At 41.4% G+C, this 23,076-nt stretch overlaps 1 protein-coding gene across 1 annotated transcript in view; it reads left to right on the top strand.

Moving 5' to 3' along the window:
- The window catches only part of LOC103074883 (zinc finger protein 211-like), a 32,131-nt gene that overhangs the window by 1,642 nt on the left and 7,413 nt on the right, over positions 1–23,076 (top strand). The window contains 2 exon segments of the mRNA XM_082931094.1: positions 12,023–13,205; positions 13,457–13,750. Of these exon segments, the coding sequence (XP_082787220.1) occupies positions 12,023–13,205; positions 13,457–13,750 (1,477 nt within the window).

The following is a 23,076-nucleotide window of genomic DNA, read 5'->3' as shown; positions in this document are numbered from 1 at the left end:
CCGAAGAGTTTAGGGTGTGGGTTTTTTTTTTTTTAATTTTTTTTTTTTTTTTTTTTTTTTTTTTTTTTTTTAAATACCCCAAGCCTATCATTTATTTATTTGTTTATTTATTTTCAATTATTTATTTTGCGGTACGCGGGCCTCTCACTGCTGTGGCCTCTCCTGTTGCGGAGCACAGGCTCCGGACGCACAGGCTCAGCGGCCATGGCTCACGGGGCCCAGCCGCTCCGCGGCACGTGGGATCCTCCCGGACTGGGGCACGAACCCGCGTCCCCCGCATCGGCAGGCGGACTCCCAACCACTGCGCCACCAGGGAAGGCCCCTGTTTTTAGTTTTATTGAAGTATTGTTGATTTACAATTTTGTTTTAATTTCTCCTGTATCCTAACCCTAGTTATCCATTTAAAATACAGCAGTGTGTACATGTCAATTCCAAACTCCCTAACTATCCATCCCCTCCCTTCCCCCCTTCCCCCCTGGCAACCACAAGTTCATTCTCTATGTCCGTGAGTCTGTTTCTGTTTTCTAAATAAGTTTATATGTATCAACTATTTTTTTAGATTCTGCATATCTTTCTCTTTGTGACTTAATGTCTCTCAGTATGACAATCTGTATGTCCATCCATGTTGCTGTGAATGGCATTATTTCATTCGTTTTAATGGCTGAGTAATATTCCATGGTATATAAGCCCCACATCTTCTTTATCCATTCAACTGTCGATGAACATTTAGTTTGCTTCCATGTCTTGGCTATTGGAAACAGTGCTGCATTGAACATTGGGGTGCATGTATCCTTTCAAACCATGTTTTTCTCTGGATATATGGTGAGGAATGGGATTGCTGGAATATATAGTAACTCTATCTTTCGTTTTTTGAGGAACCTCCATACTATTCTCCATAGTGGCTGTACCAATTTACAGTCCTAGCAGCAGTGTAAGAGGTTTCCTTTTTCTCCACACCCTTTCCTACACTTGTTATTTGTAGGCTTTTTAATGATGGCCATTCTGACTGGTGTGAGGTTGTACCTCATTGTATTGAATAGTTTTGATTTGTATTTTTCTGATAATTAGCGATGATGAGCATCTTTTCATGTGTCTATTGCCCATTTGTGTTTTTGCTTTAGAGAGATGTTTATTTAGGTCTTCTAGGTTGTTTTTTGTTATTGAGTTGTATAGCTGTTTATATATTTTGGAAATTAAGCCTTTGTCAGTCACATTATTTGGAAATAGGATATCTTTTTGTTTTCTTTATGGTTTCCTTTGCCGTGCCAAAGCTTATAAGTTTGATGAGGTCCCATTTGTTTATTTTTGCTTTTATTTCTGTTGCCTTGGGAGACTGTCATGGTCAGTAGTCTTGCCATCCACCTGATTGATCCCTCCTTGTTTGCCCTGTCTTTGGCCAGGTGACTGTCCAAATGAATGGTACCCAAACTTTGCTCCATTCTTGTACCTGACATATTTTCATGCTGACATGACTGCGTGACAGTGTTGTCACTGACATGGTCACTACTAAAACAGACCATAAGGTGTTTTTGCAAGACCTTTTTTCAAGATTCCATTTTCTCTATATCCACGCCAGCATCTGGTTTTTTGTTTCTTTTTATTTTTTTTAACATTTATTTATTTATTTCAGTTTCGCCAAGTCTTAGTTGTGGCAGGCGGGTTCCTTAGTTCTGGCTCACTTGTTCCTTAGATGTGGCTTGCAGACTCCTTAGTTGTGACATGTGAACTGTTAGTTGTGGCATGCATGTGGGATCTAGTTCCCTGACCAGGAATCAAACCCTGACCCCCTGTGTTAGAAGCGCAGAGTCTTAACCACTGTTCCACCCCGGATGTTCCAGCATCTGTTATTTTATGTTCTCTTGTTTTGTTTTGTTTTGGCCTTGCTGGGGGGCTTGCAGGATCTTAGTTCTCCAAGAAGTGATGACCAGGGATCGAACCTGCGCCCCCTTCAGTGACAGCATGCAGTCTTAACCACTGGACTGCCAGGGAGGTCCCTGTTATTTTCTGTTCTTTAGATCATAGCCATGCTAATGGGGGTGAAATGGTATATTTTTCCCATTTCAATTACATCCCTTTCGGTGTGCTTATTGACTATTTGTACAGCTTTAGAAAAATATCTGTTCAAGTCCTTTTTTATTTGTTAATCAAGTTGGTTTTTTGGCTGTTGTTGAATTACAGATTTATTCATAGATTCTGAATATGAATCCCTTTTTATATACGTGTTTTGGAAATGTTTTCTCCCAATCTGTGGTTTCTTTCTTACTGTGTTTATAGTGTCCTTTGATGTTAAAAAGTTTTTCATTTTTTTCCTTTCTTCCCCCAGCTTTCTTAGGCTATAATGACACATAAGTTTGTGTAAATTAAAGGTATGCAACCAAAATTGTTCATTTTTATGAGGTCCAATTTGTTTATTTTTTGTTCTGTTGCTTTTGCCTTTGTTGTCAAAGGCAAGAAATCATGGCTGAATCCAACGTTTTGAAGCTTTACTTGTTTTTTCTAACTCTCCCTGTAAACAAGGCTCTTACGTGTTAGCTCTTACGTTTAGGCCTTTGATATATTTTGAGTGAATTTTTGTGTATGGTGTTAGGTAAGGTTCTAATTTCATTGTTGTGCATGTGGGTATCTGGTTTTCTCTGTGCCATTTGTTGAAAAGGCTGTCCTTATTCAATGAAAATCATCCTCTTGTTAGTAATTATTGCATCATACATTTGAGGGCTGATTTTTAGACACTCTAGTCTCTGTTCTATTCCACTGGAGTATATATCTGTCTTTATGCCAGTAGCACCTTATGCTGTTTTGCTTACTGTAGCTTTGTAAGAAAGTTTGAATTCATGTGTTGTGAATCCTTCAACTTTGTTGTTTTTCACAATTGCTTTGGCTGTATTGAATCCCTTGAGAGTCTATGTGAATTTGAGTCTGAATATTTTTTTTTTCAATTTTTCTATTTCTTGAAGATGTCATTGTTTTTGATAGGGATTGCATTGAATCAAAAATCCCCCATCTGAGTGTTAAAACTGATGAACCTACACGAACAATCATTATCACTCAAAATCTAAAATTTGCAATAGGGTTCACTCGTGGTGGTGTACATTCTGTGGGCTTAGATAAATGTATAATGACACGTATTCACCATTATAGTATCATACAGAATGTGTTCAATTTTCAACTAAAAATTCTCCTTGCCCCACCTGTTCATCCCTTCTTCCCCCATACTCCTTGGTATCCCCTGATTACTTTTTTACTGTCTCATTAGTTTTCCCTTTTTGAGAATGTCATATCCTTGGACTCATACAGTATGTAGCCTTTTCATCTTGGCTTATTTCACATAGTAACATGCATTTTAAGTTTTCTGCATGTCTTTTCATGACTTGATAGCTCATTGCAGTTTAGTTGTAAATAATGTTGCTGTTCTCTGGATGTATCATGTTTATCCATTCATCATGGAAGGATTTCTTGATTACTTCCAAGTTTTGAAAGTTATGAATAAAGCTACTGTAATATCTGTTTGAAGGTTTTTGTGTATATGTCCCTTTTCAACTCCTTTGTATAAATACCGCAGAGTACAATTGCTGGAGGATATAAGATTATGTTCAGTTTAGTAAGAAACTACCAAACTGCCTTTCAAAGTGGACTCTACCACTAAGCATTCCAATCGGCAATGAATGAAATTCCTGTTGCTCCACACCCTTACCAGCATTTGGTGTTGTCTGTGTTTGGATTTTGGCCATTTTTATAGGTATGTATTGGTATCTGCTTTTGAGTTTAATTTGCATTTCCGTGCATCTTTGTATATGCTAAATTGTTATGTGTATATCTTCTTTTAATAAAGTGTCTGTTAAGGTGTTTTCCTCATTTTTTATTTGGGTTGTTTTTTTCGTACTGAATTTTAAGGGTTTTTTGTACTTAACTTTTAGGCCCATTATCCATTTTGAGTTAATTTTTTGTGAAGGGTGTAAGGTTTGTGTCTAGAATTCATGTCTTGGCATGTGATGTTCGGTTGTTCCAGTACTATTTATTCTAAAGACTTTATTTTTCTCCATTGTATGGCACTTGTCATCTGTCAAAAGTCAGATGAGTGTATTTCTGTGGATCTGTTTTTGCGCTCTCAATACTGTTCATTGATCTATTTCTCTGTCCTTTCCACAATACTGCACTGGCTTGATTACATTTTTTTTTGCCATGCCACGCAGCTTATAAGTTCTTAGTTCCCCAACCAGGGATTGAACCCTGGGCCCTCAGCAGTGAGTGGTCAGAGTCCTAACCAAGGATGCCAGGGAATTCCCAGGCTTGATTACCTTAGATTCTAAATCTTGTTTTTCTTTTCCTTTTTCTTTTTTTCTTTCTTTTTCTTTTTAACATACTAAGTCTTGAAGTTTAGTAGTGTCAGTCTGCAACCTTTGTTCTTCAGTATGGTTTTGGTTATTCTGGGACTTTTGCCTCTCTGTATAAACTTTAGGATCAATTTACTTATGTCCACAAAATAATTTGCTGGGATTTTGATTTGGATTGCATTGAATCTAGGTGCAGTCTAGGTGAAATTAGGAAGAACTGACTTCTTGACAGTAGTGGGTCTTCATATTTATGAACGTGAAATATCTTTCCATTTATTTAGTTCCGTTTATGTAGTTCTTTGATTTCTTCATCAGAGTTTTAGAGTTTCCCTTATGTAGATTTTTTTCTTTTTATATTTATTTATTTTTGGCTGCGTTGGGTCTTTATTGCTGCACGCAGGCTTTCTCTCGTTGCGGCGAGCAGGGGCTTTTCTTCATTGTGGTGCGCAGGCTTCTCATTGTGGTGGCTTCTCTTGTTGTGGAGCATGGGCTCTAGGCACATGGGCTTCAGTAGTTGTGGCACGTGGGCTCAGTAGTTGTGGCTCACAGGCTCTGGAACACAGGCTCAGTAGTTGTGACTTATGGGCTTAGTTGCTCCACAGCATGTGGGATCTTAATGGACCAGCAATCAAACCCACGTCCCCTGCATTGGCAGACAGATTCTTAACCACTGCGCCACCAGGGAAGTCCCCCTTCATGTAAATCTTGTATATGTCTTGGTAGATTTATAATTGTTTCTTCCTTTCTCTCTCTACTTGTTTAGGGGGGGTGTTAATGTACATGGTCTTTTGTTTTTAATTTCAAATTTCACTTGTTTATTCTTGATGTATTGGAAAGTGATTGACTTTTGTGTAATATCCTTGTGTCCTGAAACTTGGCTATAATTGCTTCCAAGTTCCAGGATTTGTTTTGGGGTTTTTTTGTGTGTGTATATTTTGGTTTTTACATAGCTGGTTATATCATCTGAGAATTAAGGCAGTTTGATTCCTTCCTTCCCAATCAGTATAACTTTTATGTAACTTTCTCTTATCAGTCCATTAATTATGACTTATAGTATAAAGTTGAAAGGGAGTTGCCAGAGGGAACAGCCTTGCCTTCTTCATCTTATTGGGAAAGTTTCTAGTTTTTCTCTAGTTTTTCATCTGGTAAAGATGAGAGTATAGGGTTTATTTCAATTGTCAAGTTGAAGTTCTTTTTCTATTTTTAGTTTACTAGGAGATGGAGATTTTGATCATGAATAGGTGTTAGATTTTGCCAGATCCAGTTTTCCGAATCTATCGATGAGATCATGTATTGGTGGATTTTTTTTTTCTTTTTTCTTTTGGCTGTGCCACAGCTTGCAGTGTCTTAGTTCTCTGGCCAGGGATTGAACCTGGGCTAAAGCAGTGAAAGCACCAAGTCCTAACCACAGGACTGCCAGGGAATTCTCACATATTTGTATTTAAAGTGGGTTTCTGGACTTCACTCGTGGCACATTGGTTAAGAATCCACTTACCAATGCAGGGGACATGGGCTCGATCCCTGGTCCAGGAAGATCCCACGTGCCACAGAGCAGTTAAGCCTGTGAGCCACAACTACTGAGCCTGTGTGCTGCTACTATGGAAGTCTGCATGCCCAGATCCCGTATTCTACAAGAGAAGCCACCACAATGAGAAGCCTGCGCACTGCAGTGAAGAGTAACCCCTGTTCACTGGAACTAGAGAAAGTGCACATGCAGTAAGTTGATACAGCCACTATGGAGAACAGTATGGAGGTTCCTTGAAAAACTAAAAATATAACTACCATATGACCCAGCAATCCCACTACTGGGCATATACCCTGAGAAAACCAGAATTCAAAAAACTACATGTACCCCAGTGTTCATTGCAGCACTATTTACAATAGCCAGGACATGGAAGCAACCTAAATGACCATTGACAGTTGAATGGATAAAGAAGATGTGGTACATATATACAATGGCATATTACTCAGTCATAAAAAGGAACGAAATTGAGTTATTTGTAGTAAGGTGGATGGACCTAGAGTCTGTTATACAGAGTGAAGTAAGTCAGAAAGCGAAAAACAAATACCATATGCTAATGCATACACATGGAATCTTATAAGAATGGTACTCATGAACCTAGGGGCATGACAGGAATAAAGATACAGATGTAGAGAATGGACTTGAGGACACAGGGAGGGGGAAGGATAAGCTGGGACAAAGTGAGAGAGTAGCATTGACATATATACACTACCAAATGTAAAATAAATAGTTAGTTGGAAGCAGCTGCATAGCACAGGGAGATCAGCTCAATGGTTTGTGACGACCTAGAGGGGTGGGATAGGTAGAGTGGGAGGGAAGCTCAAGAGGGAGGGAATATGGGGATATACGTATACAGATAGCTGATTCACTTTGTTATACAGCAGAAACTAACAAAACATTGTAAAGCAATTACATTCTAGTGAAGATGTAAAATAAATAAATAAAGTGGATTATTTTGAGAGAACATATAGCTGTCTCCTGCTTATGGATTCACTCTGATAATCTCTCTTTTCATTGGTGCATTGAGACTATCAGTGTTTAATATATTGATATAGGTGGATAAATATTTAATGTATTTGTTACCATTTTCTACCATTGACCATATTCTTTGTTCCTATGTTAGTCTTCCACTCATGTTTTTATTGTTTAGATCGAGCATCTTGTATGATTACATTTTCTCTCCTTGTTAGCATATCAGATATACTCGTTTCTTTTCATTTTTTTAATGTAGTTGTGCTAGAGTTTGCACTCTGTTTTTACATCTGATTGAAGTCCACTTTCATATAACACTGTATGGCTGCCTTGGTAGTTTGAATACCTTATAATTTAAAAAAATCCTAATTGCTATCCTGCATTGTATTATTGTTCTCATTTGTTTTAATTTTACATAAGCATACATAAATGGGTGTGTTTAAAAATGCATAATGGGGCTTCCCTGGTTGTGCAGTGGTTGTGAGTCCGCCTGCCAATGTAGGGGGCACAGGTTCAAGCCCTGGTCTGGGAGGATCCCACATGCTGCAGAGCAGATAGCCTATGTGCTACAGCTGCTGGGCCTGTGCTCTGGAGCCCATGAGCCACAACTACTGAGCCTGCATGCCACAACTACTGAAGCCTGTGCACCTACAGCCTGTGCTCTGCAACAGGAGAGGCCACTGCAATGAGTAGCCTGTACACCGCAACAAAGAGTAGCTCCCGCTCGCCACAACTGGAGAAAGCCCACATGCAACAATGAAGACACAATGCAGCCAAAAATAAATAAATTCATTAATTAAAAAATGCATAATGGAGTATACAGTTACTATTGTTCCTTAGAAGACATGCATATGGGCAACGGCTACATGAAAAGATGCTCAATATCACTAATGTTTGGGAAATGCAAATCAAAACCACAATGAGGATTTCCCTGCTGGCGCAGTGGTTGAGAATCCACCTGCCAATGCAGAGACACGAGTTCAAGCCCTGGTCTGGGAAGATCCCACATGCTGTGGAGCCCCTGCTTGTGCCAACTAGAGAAAGCCCGCATGCAGCAACGAACACCCAACACAGCCAAAAATAAATAAAGAAATAAATTTATTTAAAAAAAAAAATCCACCTGCCACTGCAGGGGACGTGGGTTAGATCCCTGATCCAGGAAGGTCCCATGTGCTGCAGAGCAGCTAAGGCCCTGTGTCACACTACTGAGCCTGCGCTCTAGAGCCCATGAGCCACAACTTCTGAGTCTGAGTGCCACAACTACTGAAGCCTGTGTGCCCTAGATCCTGCACCACATCTACTGAGCCCATGTGACAGAACTGCTGAAGCCTATGTACTCTAGGGCCTGTGTGCTAAAATTTTCGAGCCTGCATGCTGCAACTACCGAAGTCTGTGTGCATAGAGCCTGTGCTCCGCCACAAGAGAATCCACCACAATGAGTAGCCTTTGCACCACAACAAAAGCCTAGCCCCCACTCACTGCAATTAGAGAAAGCCCACATGCAGCAATGAGGACACAATGCAGCCAAAAATAAATTAAAAGTTAGGAAAAAAAAACCACTGTGACATACCACCTCACACATGTTACAATGTCTGTTGTGAAAAAGCCAAGAAATAAGTGTTGGTGAAGTTGTGGAGAAAAGGACCCCTTGTGCACTGTTGGTGGGAGTGTACATTTTTACAACTACTATGGAAAACTATGGAGAATCCTTACAAAATTAAAAAAGGAACTTCCATATGGTCCAGCAATTCCACCTCTGTGTATTTATCCACAGGGAGTGAAATCATCATCTCAAAAAGATATCTGTACCTCAGGTTTATTTCAGCATTATTTACAATATTCAAGAGATGGAAACAACCTAAGTGTACATTGATGGATGAGTGGATCTAACAAACATGTGGCATATTATTCAATAATATACAACCATAAAGAAAGATAGAAATCTTGCCATTTGCCTCAACATGGATAGACCTTGAGGACATTATGCTAAGTGAAATAAGTCAGAGAGAGAAAAACAAATCCACTTGTCCCACTGTTTCCATGGAGGATTGGTTCCAGGAGCCCCTGCATATACTGAAATCTGGATGCTGAAGTCCCATAGTCAGCCCTCTGATTCTGAAGTTTTCCCATTTGTGGATTCATCTAGCTACAGATCATGTGATCCTGTGTGTATTTGTTGAAAAATATCTCTGTACAAGTGGACCCAAGTAGTTTTAACCCATGTTGTTCCAGGTTTACCTGTACTACATGAGTATACTTACATGTTGAATCTTTCAAACAACAACAACAACACCAAACTCAGATACAGAGAAAGGATTAGTGATTGCTAGAGCAGGGCAAGGTGGTTAGATGAAGTGAGTGAGGGGTGTTAGAAGTTACAGACTTCTAGTTATAAGACGAGTAAGTCCTGGGGATGTAGTGCACAGCATAGTGACTCTAGTTAACAAAACTGTATTGTATATTTAGAAGTTTCCAAAGGGTAGATCTTAGAAGTTCTCATCAGAAGAAAAAAAATGTAATTATGTATGTTAACTAAACTTATTGTGGTACTCCTAGCAGTGTACACATAAATCATGTTGTACAACTTAAAGAAATACAATGTACCATGTCAGTTTTATGTCAATGAAAGTTTTTTATTCTCTTATGGTCTTCCTTTCTCTATGAAACCCAAATTTGTGATCTATGTCATTTTTTCTCTCTGAAGAACTCCTTTTAATATAGTTCCACAATTTTTCTGTGTCTAAGAACGTGTTTATTTCATCATCAGTGTTGAAGATTTATGTTGCTGGTTACCAAATTCTAGGTTGGTGATGTCCCCTCCCCCTTCCCACTTTAAATATTTTACTCCATTCAGTTCTTATTTCCCTGAATTCTGAGGAGAATTGAAATGTAATTGGGTTTTTTTTTTTTTTTTTTTTGGCTTCTCTTGGGAAAGGTGTTGATTCCTTTAGCCTCTTTTAGTATTTTTTTTTTTCTGCATTTGAATGTGATAAGCCTAAGATGTAGTGTTTTTGGCATTAAATCTGCCTCATGTTCACTGAGCTTTCTGGATCTGTTGGTTGGTGTCTGACATCATTTTGTTAGAAATTCTCCATCATTATTGCTTCATGTATTTATTCCATTTCTTTTTTTCTTTCTGTTTGAGATGTTTCCATATGTGTGTGTTAAACATTTTGTGTTTGTCCCACGGATGTTGTATATTCGGGTGTTTATTTTTTATTTTAATTTTTGTATTTTTTCAGTTCATTTTTCAGTTTTGGAAGTTTCTCCTAACAGAAAAAGAAGCTCAAATATTCTCTCCTCAGCTGTGTCCAGGGTACGAATAAGCCCATCATAGTCATTCTTCATTTCTGTTATGGTGTACTTGATCTTTAGCATTTCTTTTTGGTCGTTTGTTAAAATTTTCATCTCTCAGCTTACATTTCCCTTCTGGTATTGTATGCTGGCTGCTTTATCCATTAGTAGACATTAATTAGCATATTAGTCATAATTATTTTATATTCCCAATGTGATTGTTCAAACATCCCTGTGATATCTGACTTTGATTCTGAAGCTTTGTCTTTTCAAACTGTTTTGTGGGACACTGCAGATCTTCAGTAGATGCCATGGTTGCAAAAGAGTTAGATCAATTAGATTCTGCCAGTACAATAGTTGTTTAGGTGGGGAGATACATTCCTAACATTTTGTACTCCATCCATTGTACATCCTTTCCTCTGGCTCCACTGGATGTTCTTTTTTTTGGCCCCACTGCATGGCAGCCTGACCAAGAATTAAATCTGTGCCCCTTGCATTAGAAACAAAGAGTCTTAACCACTGGGCCACCAGGAAAGTCCCTGCACCAGACATAAAATGTAATATTTATATATTGTGTATTGTGTACTGAGTTCCTCTCGGCCAGTATTGGTTATTCAGCCATCCTGACTGTGTTAGGACTTGTATCATTTGTGTCCCGTGTAGTTGGTCAAATCGGGATGGAGAGTCCTTTGGGCTTCATGGGATGGACATGACACTGGTCTCAGCAAAAAGCCTCAGAGGTGGCCTGATTAAGATGAATGACAGGGCTTCCCTGGTGACATATTGGTTGAGGGTCCGCCTGCCGATGCAGGGTACACGGGTTTGTGCCCCAGTCCGGGAAGATCCCACATGCCGTGGAGCGCCTGGGCCCCTGAGCCAGGGCCACTGAGCCTGCGTGTTCGGAGCCTGTGCTCTGCAACAAGAGAGGCCACAACAGTGAGAGGCCTGCATACCGCAAAAAAAAAAAAGAATGAAAACTGGGAAAGGCCTTGATATTAGGTCTGTGTTTGAATGACAACTGGGAGAGGCCTTGATATTAGGTCTGTGTTTAAGTCATATCAGGAAGTATGACTTCCTCTTGACTAGTGTTTTAGTGCCATTTCAGTGGCTACAAATCACTTCTCTCATCTCTCTCCATTCGTGAAATTCTGCCAACTTGTTATTTCTACTGCTTCCCATTTTTATTCTGACTTCACCCTCGGATTCATTACCTACCACCTCTCTAAACCACTTATCTCATGTGGTCTTCACACTCTTTTCCCCGTAGTACCTACTGACACTATTTGTGTCCTCAACATAGGGATCCTTTAATATTTCTGGAATGCCAGTGACCTGTTGCAGTCAGATTTTCTGAGACCTGGACATACACTTCGTTTTTTTTTTTTTTTCAACATCTTTATTGGAGTATAATTCCTTTACATTGTTGTGTTAGTTGCTGCTGTATGACAAAGTGAATCAGCTATATATACACATATATCCCCATATCCCCTCCCTCTTGCATCTCCCTCTCACCTTCCCTATCCCACTCCTCTAGGTGGTCACAAAGCACTGAGCTGATCTCCCTGTGCTATGCGGCTGCTTACTACTAGCTATCTGTTTTACATTTTTTAGTGTATATATGGACATACACTTCTATACATTATCAGAGGTCACCAGGATATGCAGTCCTGGTAAAGGCCATTGACAAGGAGTGAATTGTACAAGACGCCTTTGGCTTTGGGCCCCATCCAGTCCTTGTGTCCTATACTTGGTGAGAACAGCTGCTTCTCAATTTGACCCCAAATTCATTTCCTGAACACAATCCTGTGGACTGGTTCTTTCACTTGTTAAATGTAGACTTGTGATGGCCTCACTCCCCCCAATAAACTCAACATGAACTTCATCATCGCTTCTTTGTTTTCAGGTTCTTTTCCTGCAGTTGAGGATGAAGAGACGCCTTCTGAACAGAGTGTATCTGCAGAAGGAGTGTCACAGATGAGGACCCCCAGGACAGGTTCATCTCCTGAGAGGGCCCAGCCGTGTAAGATGTGCATCCCTGTTTTGAGAGACATTTTGCACTTGGCTGAAGAGTAAGGAACAAATAGGGAGCAGAAAGCATACAGATGTGGGGCATGTGGGAAACAGTTCTATTTCACTGCAAACTTTCAAGAGCACCAGAAGCAGCACATTAGAGAGAAACCTTTCAGCTGTGATATGGGGAGACCTGCATTTTTCAAAAGCTGCACAATCCATGTAATGGAGAATCTCTCTACCTACATGGAGATTGGGAAAAACGACGTGGCCAACATGGAACTTCAGCCACAGACCACTAATACCAGGAAGAAACTGAACAACAGTAAGGAGTGTGAAGCTGTTTTTCACAGTGGAAAAGGTCATCACAGCTGGGGAGAAGGCAAGAAAGCCTCCAGATACACAGAAATACTTATTCAGGATGAGAGAGTCCTCACTACTGAAGGGTTTTGTGAGTTCAGAGAATGTGGGAAAGCCTTCACCCAAAGAACTAACCTTATTCAGCATGAGCAAGTTCACACTGGAGAAAGGCCTTATGAATGCAGCCATTGTGGAAAATTTTTTAGCCACAAATCCCATTTCCTTACACATCAGAGAGTTAACTGTGGAGGAACACGCTATGACTGCAGTGAATGTGGGAAATCCTTTAGCCTAAGGAAGTACCTCAGAGCACATAGGAAAATCCACAGTGGAGAAAAGCCTTATGAATGCAAGGAATGTGCTAAATCTTTCATCCAAAAGTGGAACTTAATTGAACATCAGAGAGTTCACACTGGAGAAAAACCTTATCAATGCACCCAATGTGGAAAATTTTTTGCCCGCAAATCGAATTTCTTTGCACATCAGAGAGTTCACACTGGAGAAAAGCCTTACGAGTGCAATGAATGTGGGAAATCTCTTACTACTAGCTCTGGCCTCTATTATCATCTGCGAGTTCACACTGGAGAAAGGCCTTTTGAGTGCAGTGAATGTGGGAAATTCTTTAGCCGAAATGAAAAACTCAGTGCCCATATGAATGTTCACACTGGAGAAAAGCCTTATGAGTGCAATAAATGTGGGAAATCGTTTACGAGTAGGTCGAACCTTTGTAATCATTGGAGAGCTCACAGTGGAGTGAGGCCTTTCGAGTGCAGTGAATGTGGAAATTCTTTAGCCAAAAGGCACACCTCAATGCTCATAAGAAATTTCACACTGGAGAACATGTTTATGAGTGCAATAAGTGTGAGAAATCTTTAAGTCCTAGGCTGAACCTCAAGTGTCATCAGAGAGTTCATACTACAGAAAGGCTTTATGAGTGCAGTGAATGTGGGAAATCTTTCATTGCTAGGAGTGGCCTCCGGTATCATCAGAGGGTTCACAATGGAGAAAGGCCTTATGAATGCAGTGAATGTGGCAAATCTTTTACTGCTAGGTCGAGCCTTCGTGACCATCAGAGAATTCACACTGGAGAAAGGCCTTATAAGTGCAGTGAATGTGGGAAATGTTTTACTGGTAGCTCTAGCCTTCTTCGTCATCAGAGAGTTCACAGTGGAGAAAGGCCTTATGAGTGCAGTGAATGTGGGCAGTCATTTACTAGTCGATCCTCTCTCTATGATCATCACAGAGTTCACACTGGAGAAAGGCCTTATGGGTGCACTGAATGTGGGAAAGCCTTTAAGCAAAGACAGCTCCTCCGCATCCATAGGAAAATCCACACTGGAGAAAAACCTTATCAGTGCAAGGAATGTGGTAAATCTTTCACCCAGAGGTGCCACTTGATTAAACATCACAGAGTTCATACTGAAGAAAGGGCCTTATGAACATCACAAACATGGCCGGCAGTGACATTGAAGGAGTTCCGGGTGGTAAGAGAGTGAGAAGAACTCGTGCAGCTAATGGACCCTTTCTAGAGAGGAAACTGAGACATAGAGATGATGTGTCATCTGTTTGTGATCTCCCAGAAATGGACAATGATCTGGGCTTCAATGCCAGGTTGCCTGGTTCAGGATATCGGGAGTCTGGTCACTTCACTCCTCCCCTGCCCCCTCCCCCAGGTTTGGGGACTGAAAGAATACCTTGTCAATCCTGACACTTCTGTGCCCCGAACCCCACACCAGGAACCCTGCTCACACCCCAGCCCCATGCTGATGGACAAGATTATCTTTTCTCTGGGAACCAATATTGATGACTTTCCTGTGACTGACTCCATTTATCTACCCAACCAATCCAGTGCTGTGATTCAATTATTATTATTGGCATTTGTGAAAGAAGGGGTGTCCAGCTCAGAGATGTTGAAGGACTTCCACAAGGGCTCACTAATGCCAGGCCTTTGATGAGAGTGGTTCCTCTACACACTGCATCCATCCACTGTCTTCTCTCCTGCCCCTCCGAGCACAGCCTCCACTTGCTGTGTCCTGACCATGAACTACCCACATCTGACATCTGCATCACTACCAGGGTCTCCAGCTTCATTTTCACCAGTGCACATCTCCTGGAAATACCCTCCTGCTTGGGAAGTTCTCCACAGGGACAGCAGCACTAAGCCAGGGACTCCGGACTGGGTCATTGGTGTCACCCCAGATTTGACAAGGGCACTATCGTCATATGCAGTGATTCGTTTCCAAGGTCCTGTCCATCTTTACATACCCACCTCAGGATGTCCCTGTTGCCCTGTTATGTGGTTGACCCACTCACTGTTCTGGGCAGTGTGATGGACACAGAAGGACTAAGAATGTCCAGTGTGGCCCTACGTGATCTGGTCTCCAAGCATCATCTTCCTAAGCCCTTGATCCATTGCCTCACTGTTCCTCCCATCCTTCCAGAAAAAGTGTTAACTCACCAAAATGATGATTATTAATTAGCAAGAACTTGCCCTCCCCGCCTTGGGACCCACACTTTATCAACCTACCTTAAAAGCTAAGATTGAATGTAGGCTGACCCCTCCTATGAAGACTTTAAAATTCATCTATAAAAAATTATGATTTTAATTGCATTTCTTCAGGATTTCTTTTTTTTTTTTAATTGTGTCACACAGCATGTGTGATCTTAGTTCTTCTGATCAGGAATCTAACCCATGCCCCCTGCTATGGGAGCCTGGAGTCCTCACCACTGGACCACCAGGGAATTCCCTTTCTTAGGATTGTTGATATTGAATTTTTGTTTTTCATGTGTCTGTTTTTTACCTGTGTGTCCTGACTGGTTAAATTTCTATTTCTATCTTTTGCCTACTTTTATTTTGTGAGATATGGCTATTTTCTCTTTTTTTTTTTGACAAAAGAGCTGGTCAACAGCAAAGACATCTGTTAGATTTCGCTCATTCATCGATAACGTGAGTGATTTCTTTTCTGAATGTCATTGTAATTTGCAATAGTGAAAGAATATGTTCTCAACTTTTTCTCAATTTTATACTATGCATAATGTAATGGCCACATACATTATACAGGTTTAGGAATAATCTGCATTATTAATATATACTACCTTAGTGTTAAGTCCAGACATTCAGTTACACAATAAATTAATCTCTGGTTTGTAGTGTTTGCCGGTTTCCATGTGTAAATATTCCAACCATAATCAAGGTCAAATTGCCAACATAATTTCACTGAACATTCATTTGGGAAGCATTGCCAGTAGTCTGCTATTGTATTCTTTTTCCACCGTTACAGGTACAGTAGCTGCAATTTTAAGAATGTAGCTAATAAACCATAGTAGAATTATAATAAAGTGATAGGTTTTGCATCTTTCTTTTGAAAATCATTTACTGGATGAATAGTTGACTTAAGTTTTACCTAGTTAAAATGTACATTTTGACATACTTGTGTATATCCCTCCAACCAGTTTTCTCCTGCCATTGTTAATTCATCCTCAACATTAAAATGACTGATGCAAGAGCATATTCTACTTTTGTAATAGCTATTTTCAAATGTATATATAAATGGAATGACTGTATTGGACCCTTCCTGTATCTTATATCATTTATTTTGTTTATGTACATTTTTTGTATTTGTGTATCAAGACTTACTTTGTAGTTTTTAAAATTTATAATCCTAGGTATCATGTCTTTGAATACATAACTTCTTAGAATGCATTTCTAAAATAAGAGAACCCTGGGACTACCCTCATGGCACAGTGGTTAAGAATCCGCCTGCCAGGGACTTCCTTGGTGGTGCAGTGATTGAGTCCACCTGCCAATGCAGGGGACATGGGTTTGATCCCTGGTCCGGGAAGATCCCACAGGCCACTGAGAAAGTGAGCCTATGCACCCCAACTACTGAAATCTGCATGCCTTAGGGCACATGTGTGGCAACTACTGAAGCCCGTGCTCTGCAACAAGAGAAGCCACTGCAATGACAGCCCACGCACCACTTCGAAGAGTAGCCCCTGCTCATTGCAACTAGAGAAAGCCTGCGCACAGCAATTAAGACCCAACACAGCCAAATATATATATATATATATATATATATATGTATATAGATACATATATATATATATATATAAAATAAAAGAGCCCTTCATAACTACAGTAACTTTATTACACACGGAAGTATTCAAAATGTCAGTCCATATCAGCACAACCAGGGACACTGTGTGTTAGATTTTGAATGCTAACACCCATTGATTCAGCATGGACCTACAAATCATGTACCGTTATACAAAGGATGTATGACAGAAGTGAGACCCTGTTGGGGAAATAAAATGGGAGGTGCTGACTCTGCACGGCAGGTGTGGCCACACAAACACTCCAGGGACATTGTGGCACAGGTATGTTATAGGGATGCTCAAAATTCTCATGTGTGAGCCACACACAGTCACACAGTTCTCGTGGATCCGCGTGGTGAGGTGAGTGAAGACTGGCTTGGAGAAAACAACCTCTCCCACATCACCGTAAGTTTGATGATGCACTGATGGTGTTCAGTTCAGGGACTGGGTCACAGCTTGTTAGAAGCTGGAGATTCACATCTGTGAGCAGCTTTGTCAAGCGAAGGACTTGGGGTGGGGTTTTACAGCCTTTATGGGAGGTGTCAGCCTGCACTGAGCCTTTAGCATTTGGACTAAAGTTTGTCAACGGTGAGTCCCGAGGAGATGTGGGCACCTTCTTGCTTATTAGCAATCATTTGGTGATTCATATTTTTCTGTTGGGGTAGAAGGGACAGTGGGGCAGTGGGTGAGGGGGTTAGGAGGAAGAGCCTTGGGGACAGGGAGAGTGCCATAATGGACATTCTTAGTCATTTTGGGTCCCTCACAGTACTCAGAATAGTGACCAGGACAGTTTGGACACAGGCACATCCTGAAGCGAGTTTGTGCAGAAAATGGACAGACCCTTGGAAACAAATCACTGCATATGGCATATGGTGGAGGCTAGTATCACATCTGGGGTAACGCTGAAGACCCTGTGTGGTTTCCTGGGTTGGTGCTGCTGTCCCTGTGAACAACTTCACAAAAGGGAAGGTGTTTGCAGGGAGATGTACACTGGGGGAGGTGGAGCTGGAGGCCCTGGTGCCGATGCAGACGTAAGGTGTAGGTAGTTCATGGTTGTGAGACAGCAGATGAAGTCCATTCAGGGAGGTGTAGAAGAGAAGCCAGTGCACCTGTGCAGTGTAGAGGAAGCACTGTCATCAGAGGCCTGGCAACTGTGTGCCTTTGTGGAAGCTCCTCAACCTCTCTGAGGTGCAGACCCCTCCTTTCACAAATTGGAAGACTAATAATAGACTGATCAGTGGGCAGTTTGGGTAGAAAAATGGGGTCATTCACAGGAAAGCCGTTGATGTGGGTTCCCAATCAAAAGATAGTTGTGTTCATCTGCATGGGGCTGGGGTGTGAGCAGGGCTCTTGGGAGGGAGACAGAGGGTATCAGGATGGACAAGGTGTTATTTGAGTCCTCAAAGCTGGATAGGGAGGGAAACAGAGTGCAGTGACCAGAATCCCCATGCTCTGAACCAGGCAACCTGGCATTGAATTCCAGATCCCTGTCTCTTGCTGGGAGATCACGAGTAGAGGACAGCCACCCTCTGCCTGTTTTCTCCCTAGACATGGTCCATTTGCTGCGAGATTAACGCACCTGCATCCTCCTACCCTCTTATCACCTCACACTCCTCCACTCCCAGTGCCCTCCATGACCTTTCTGTTTCCTACTACATCTAAACACCCTCAGGGACTTCTGGTTGTCCATTGGTTAAGACTCCAGGCTTCCACTACAGGAGGCACAGGTTTGATCCGTGGTTGGGAAACTATGGGTCCACATGCCACGTGGCATGGCCAACACACCCCCAAAACAAAAAGCACACCCTCAGTCCCCTCCCTCATTTCCAAGCTAAGGGAATGGGACTCCTCAGAAACCCCTGACACTATCTGTTGTCCTTGGACCAAGCCATAAGAAGGACCGGGAGCTGCAGATTCCAGAGACTTCTACTTGGATTCTCTCTGACCCCCTCTGGGGTTGTGACGTTGAGGAAGTTCCCTGTCAGCCCTTGTTCTCCATTTCCTTAGTCCTGGAATGGCAGTATTAGCAATTCCTTCCATTGATTTAGAGGACAGGGGAGGGTACATGTGTCATGCAAGCCCCTGAGTACCCAGGTGACCCCCTAGGTGCCTCTTTTGAGAGGTGGATAAGGATCTTCCCTTCCTCTGTCTGTGTCTATAGAAGTAGGTTCAGGTTTAACTGAAATGAACTTAACAGTGGTAAGGAAAAAATTATTCTGATATTTATTAAAATGGTAAGACATTCTTTATTCAGTACCACTGGGATATGCATCAAGATTATTACAATACGGGAGAAAATTTAGTTCAACTTTAGATATAATAAAGACAACTGAGGATTTATAGACAAGGGGTTCAGTGGAGGGAACCCTTATTGAAGGGTTCAGTGGAGGGAAAATTACTAATGGGAAACGTCAAGCTTGAGGGGGGGTTCTTGCTACATTGACTTAATAAGAATCTTGCTGAAGAAAAACCAGAGACATCAGATATCAGAGATAGGAATTGAGGATTTGATCAGAGAGTCAGGTATCAATGGTCAGATTATTACCTAACTACCTTTGCAGTTTTCTTTCTGAAACTGAGCTAAGCCATTCCTGCAAGGATGTGGGAAAGGCTAAGGACCAGTGGGGAAGAGAGCTCAAAGGAATCTGACTAAAGCTTAGGCAAAGCGACAGGGGTCCCAGGTTCAATCCCTTGTTGGGGAATTAGATCCCCCATGCATGCCACAACTAAGCATTCACATTCCACAACTGAGCAGTCCGCATGCCGCAACTAAAGATAGCGCATATCACAATGAGGGTCTGGCACAGCCGAAATAAATATTTAAAAATAAAATGTAGGTTAGACAGAGTTTGTCAGTTCCTGTTGTTCAAAGAAGGAAGAGACCTTTTTTCCTCTGAAGAACACAGGGTTTTTTTCTCATTTGTTTGCTTTTGTTCCTTAAGGAATAGCTGAGAGGAAATCAAGAGTTACCTGGAAACTGGCAGAAGGACTCCTGTACAATGAAGGCTGTAAGAAACATACACATGTAATTGGACAGGAAGGGAAGAAAAGTACTGGGGTCAAAAGATGTGTGACTCAGAGGAGAAGGGAGATCACATGGGCAGACACCCAGACAGGGCAGTGACCTGATCGAGCCACAGACTGGGTGACCCAGTCTTAGGTTCTATATGGTAGAAGCAAACCTCCTTACTTGTTGGAGGACCAGTGGGACAGAGAGAAAGTTTGGAGTAGCCTGGACTCTGTTTGGAAGGAGTGTGCATGCTCCCACCTGGCCGCGGGACCGGGCAAAGAGAGGTCCACTTCAGTAGCTGCTGGTTTCCAGTGAGCAGGTTCACCACACACCCTGGCCAGAGCAGAAGAAATGCTCTGGCTCCACTAACTCCATGCCCCAACATGTCGCTGGATCTGGGGCAGTCAAGACCAGGGAAAGACTCCATTTATGGATGAAGAGGCAACCCAGTCCCAGGGTAGAGCCCAGGTGGGGCTGCGGTGGCAGGGGCCTCTCATTGTTGTGGCCTCTCCCGTTGCGGAGCACAGGCTCCGGACGCGCAGGCTCAGCGGCCATGGATCACGGGCCCAGCTGCTCCCCGGCATGTGGGATCTTCCCGGACCGGGGCATAAACCCACGTCCCCTGCATCGGCAGGCAGACTCTCAACCACTGCGCCACCAGGGAAGCCCGAATAGTTTTGATTTGCATTTCTCTGATAGTTAGCAATGATGAGCATCTTTTCACGTGCCTATTGCCCATCTGCGTTTTTGCTTTGGAGAAATGTCTATTTAGGTCTTCTGGGTTGTTTGTTTTTTTGTTACTGAGTTGTATGGCTGCTTAGATATTTTGGAAAATTAAGCCCTTTTCAGTTACATTATTTGGCAATAGTTTATCTTTTTGTTTGGCTTATGATTTCCTTTGCTCTGCCAGAGCTTATAAGTTTGATTAGGTCCCAATTGTTTATTTTTGCTATTATTTCTGTTGCCTTGTTAGGGTCAGTAGTCTTCCCCTCTGCCTGGTGGTAGATCCCTCCTTGTTTGCCCTTTCTATGGCCAAGTGACTGTCCAAATTAATGGTACCCAGGTTTTGCTCCATTTTGGTACCTGACATTTTTTTGTGTGACTGTGTGACAGTATTGTCACTGATGTGGTCACTACTACAACAGACCATGAAGTGTGGCTGCAAGACACTTTTTCAAGATTCCAGTTTCACTGTATCCACACCAGTATCTGTTATTTTCTTTCTTTCTTTCTTTCTTTCTTTCTTTCTTTCTTTCTTTCTCTTTCTTTCTTTCTTTCTCTTTCTTTTCTTCTTTCTTTCTTCCTTCCTTCCTTCCTTCCTTCCTTCCTTCCTTCCTTCCTTTCTTTCTTTCTTTCTTTCTTTCTTTCTTTCTTTCTTTCTTTCTTTCTTTCTTCCTTTCTTTCTTTTCTTTCTTCCTTTGTTATTTATTAATTAATTTATTTTTGTTGTGCCGGATCTTAGTTGTCACAGGCGGGCTCCCTAGTTGTGGTTTGCAGGCTCCTTAGTTGCTTCTTGTAGGCTCCTTAGTTGCACCACACAGGCTACTTAGTTGTGGCATGCAAACTCTTAGTTGCAGCATGCATGTGGGATCTAGTTCTCTAACCAGGGATCGAACCCCAGCCCCGTGCATTGGGAGCACAGAGTCTTAACCACTGTGTCACCCGGAAGTCCCAGAATCTGTTATTTTCTGTTTTTTGTTTTGTTTTGTTTTGTTTTGTTTTGCCCTCACTGAGGGGCATGCAGAATCTTGGTTCCCCAAGAAGTGATTACCAGGGATCGAACCTGCACCCCCTGCAGTGACAGCGTGCAGTCTTAACCACTGGACCACCAGGGAAGTCCCTGTTATTTTCTGTTCTTTTGATCATAGCCATCCTAATGGATGTGAAATGGTATATCTTTCCCATTTCAATTACATCCCTTTTGGTGTGCTTATTGGCCATTTGTATATCTTTGAAAAATATCTGTTCAAGTCCTTTCTTATTAATTAATCAGGTTGGTTTTTTGGTTGTTGTTGAATTACAGATTTATCCATAGATTCTAGATATTAATCCCTTTTGTTTTGTTTAGGGGTTGAGATATTCTTTTTTATTTTATTGATTGATTGATTGATTGGCTGCGTTGGGTCTTCTGCTGCTGCGTGCGGGCTTTCTCTAGTTGCAGTGAGCAGGGGCTCCTCTTCATTGTGGTGTGAGGGCTTCTCATTGCGGTGGCTTCTCCTGTTGTGGAGCACAGGCTCTAGGCACGCAGGCTTCAGTAGTTGTGGCACATGGGCTTCAGTAGTTGTGGCTCACGGGCTCAAGAGCGCAGGCTTAGTAGTTGTGGCATGTGGGATATTCCTGGACCAGGGCTTAAACACATGTCCCTTGCATTGGCAGGCAGATTCTTAACCACTGTGCCACCAGGGAAGCCCTTAATCCCTTTTTGTATATGTGTTTTGGAAATGTTTTCTCCCAATCTGTGGTTTCTTTCTTACTGTGTTTATAGTGTCCTTTGATGTTAAAAAGTTTTTCATTTTTTTCCGTTTTCCCCCCCAGCTTTCTTGAGTTATAATTGACAAATAAGATTGTGTAAATTAAGGTATGAGACAAAAATTGTTCATTTTTATGAGGTTCAGTTTGTGTAGTTTTCGTTTTGTTGCTTTCGCCTTTGTTATCAAAGGCAAGAAATCATTTTGAAGATTTTCTTGTTTGTTTTTTCTTAGAATTTTTTAGTGTTAGCTCTTATGTTTAGGCCTTTGATATATTTTGAGGCCTTTGTTTAGTCCTATAGTTTAGGCCTTTGATATATATATTACGTTTAGGCCTTTGAATTTTTGTGTATGATGTTAAGTAAGGTTCTAATATCATTGTTGTGCATGTGGGTATCTGGTTTTCCCAGCACCATTTGTTGAAAAGGCTGTCCTTATTCAGTGGAAACCATACTCTTGTTAGTAATTATTACATCATATATTTGAGGGCTGATTTTTAGACACTCTAGTCTCTGTTCTATTCCATTGGAGTATATATCTGTCATTAGGCCAGTAGCACTTTATGCTGTTTTGCTTACTGTAGCTGTATAAGAAAGTTTGAATTCATGTGTTGTGAATCCTTCAACTTTTTGTTTTTCACAATTGCTTTGGCTGTATCAAATCCTTTGAGAATCTATGTGATTTTGAGTCTGAGTTCTTCTGTTTCTTGAAGGCATCATTGTTTTTGATAAGGATTGTGTTGAATCAAGAAATCCCCCATCTGAGTGTTAAAATTGATGAACCTTCACGAACACATCATTATCACTCAAAATCTAAAATTTGTGATAGGGTTCACTCGTGGTGTTGTACATTCTGTAGGCTTTGATAAATGTATAATGACATGTATTCACCATTATAGTATCATACAAAATGTGTTCAATTTTCAACCAAAATTTCTCCATGTCCCACCTGTTCATCCCTTCTTCCGCCATACTCCTTTGTATCCCCTGATTATTTTTTTACTCTGTCATTAGT

This window comes from Lipotes vexillifer, unplaced genomic scaffold (assembly GCF_000442215.2).
Source record: "Lipotes vexillifer unplaced genomic scaffold, Lipotes_vexillifer_v1.1 scaffold995, whole genome shotgun sequence".
NCBI classification, from domain to species: Eukaryota; Metazoa; Chordata; class Mammalia; order Artiodactyla; family Lipotidae; genus Lipotes; species Lipotes vexillifer.
Note: the sequence above shows the minus strand (reverse complement) of the source record. Positions and strands in the feature narration are given on the sequence as shown.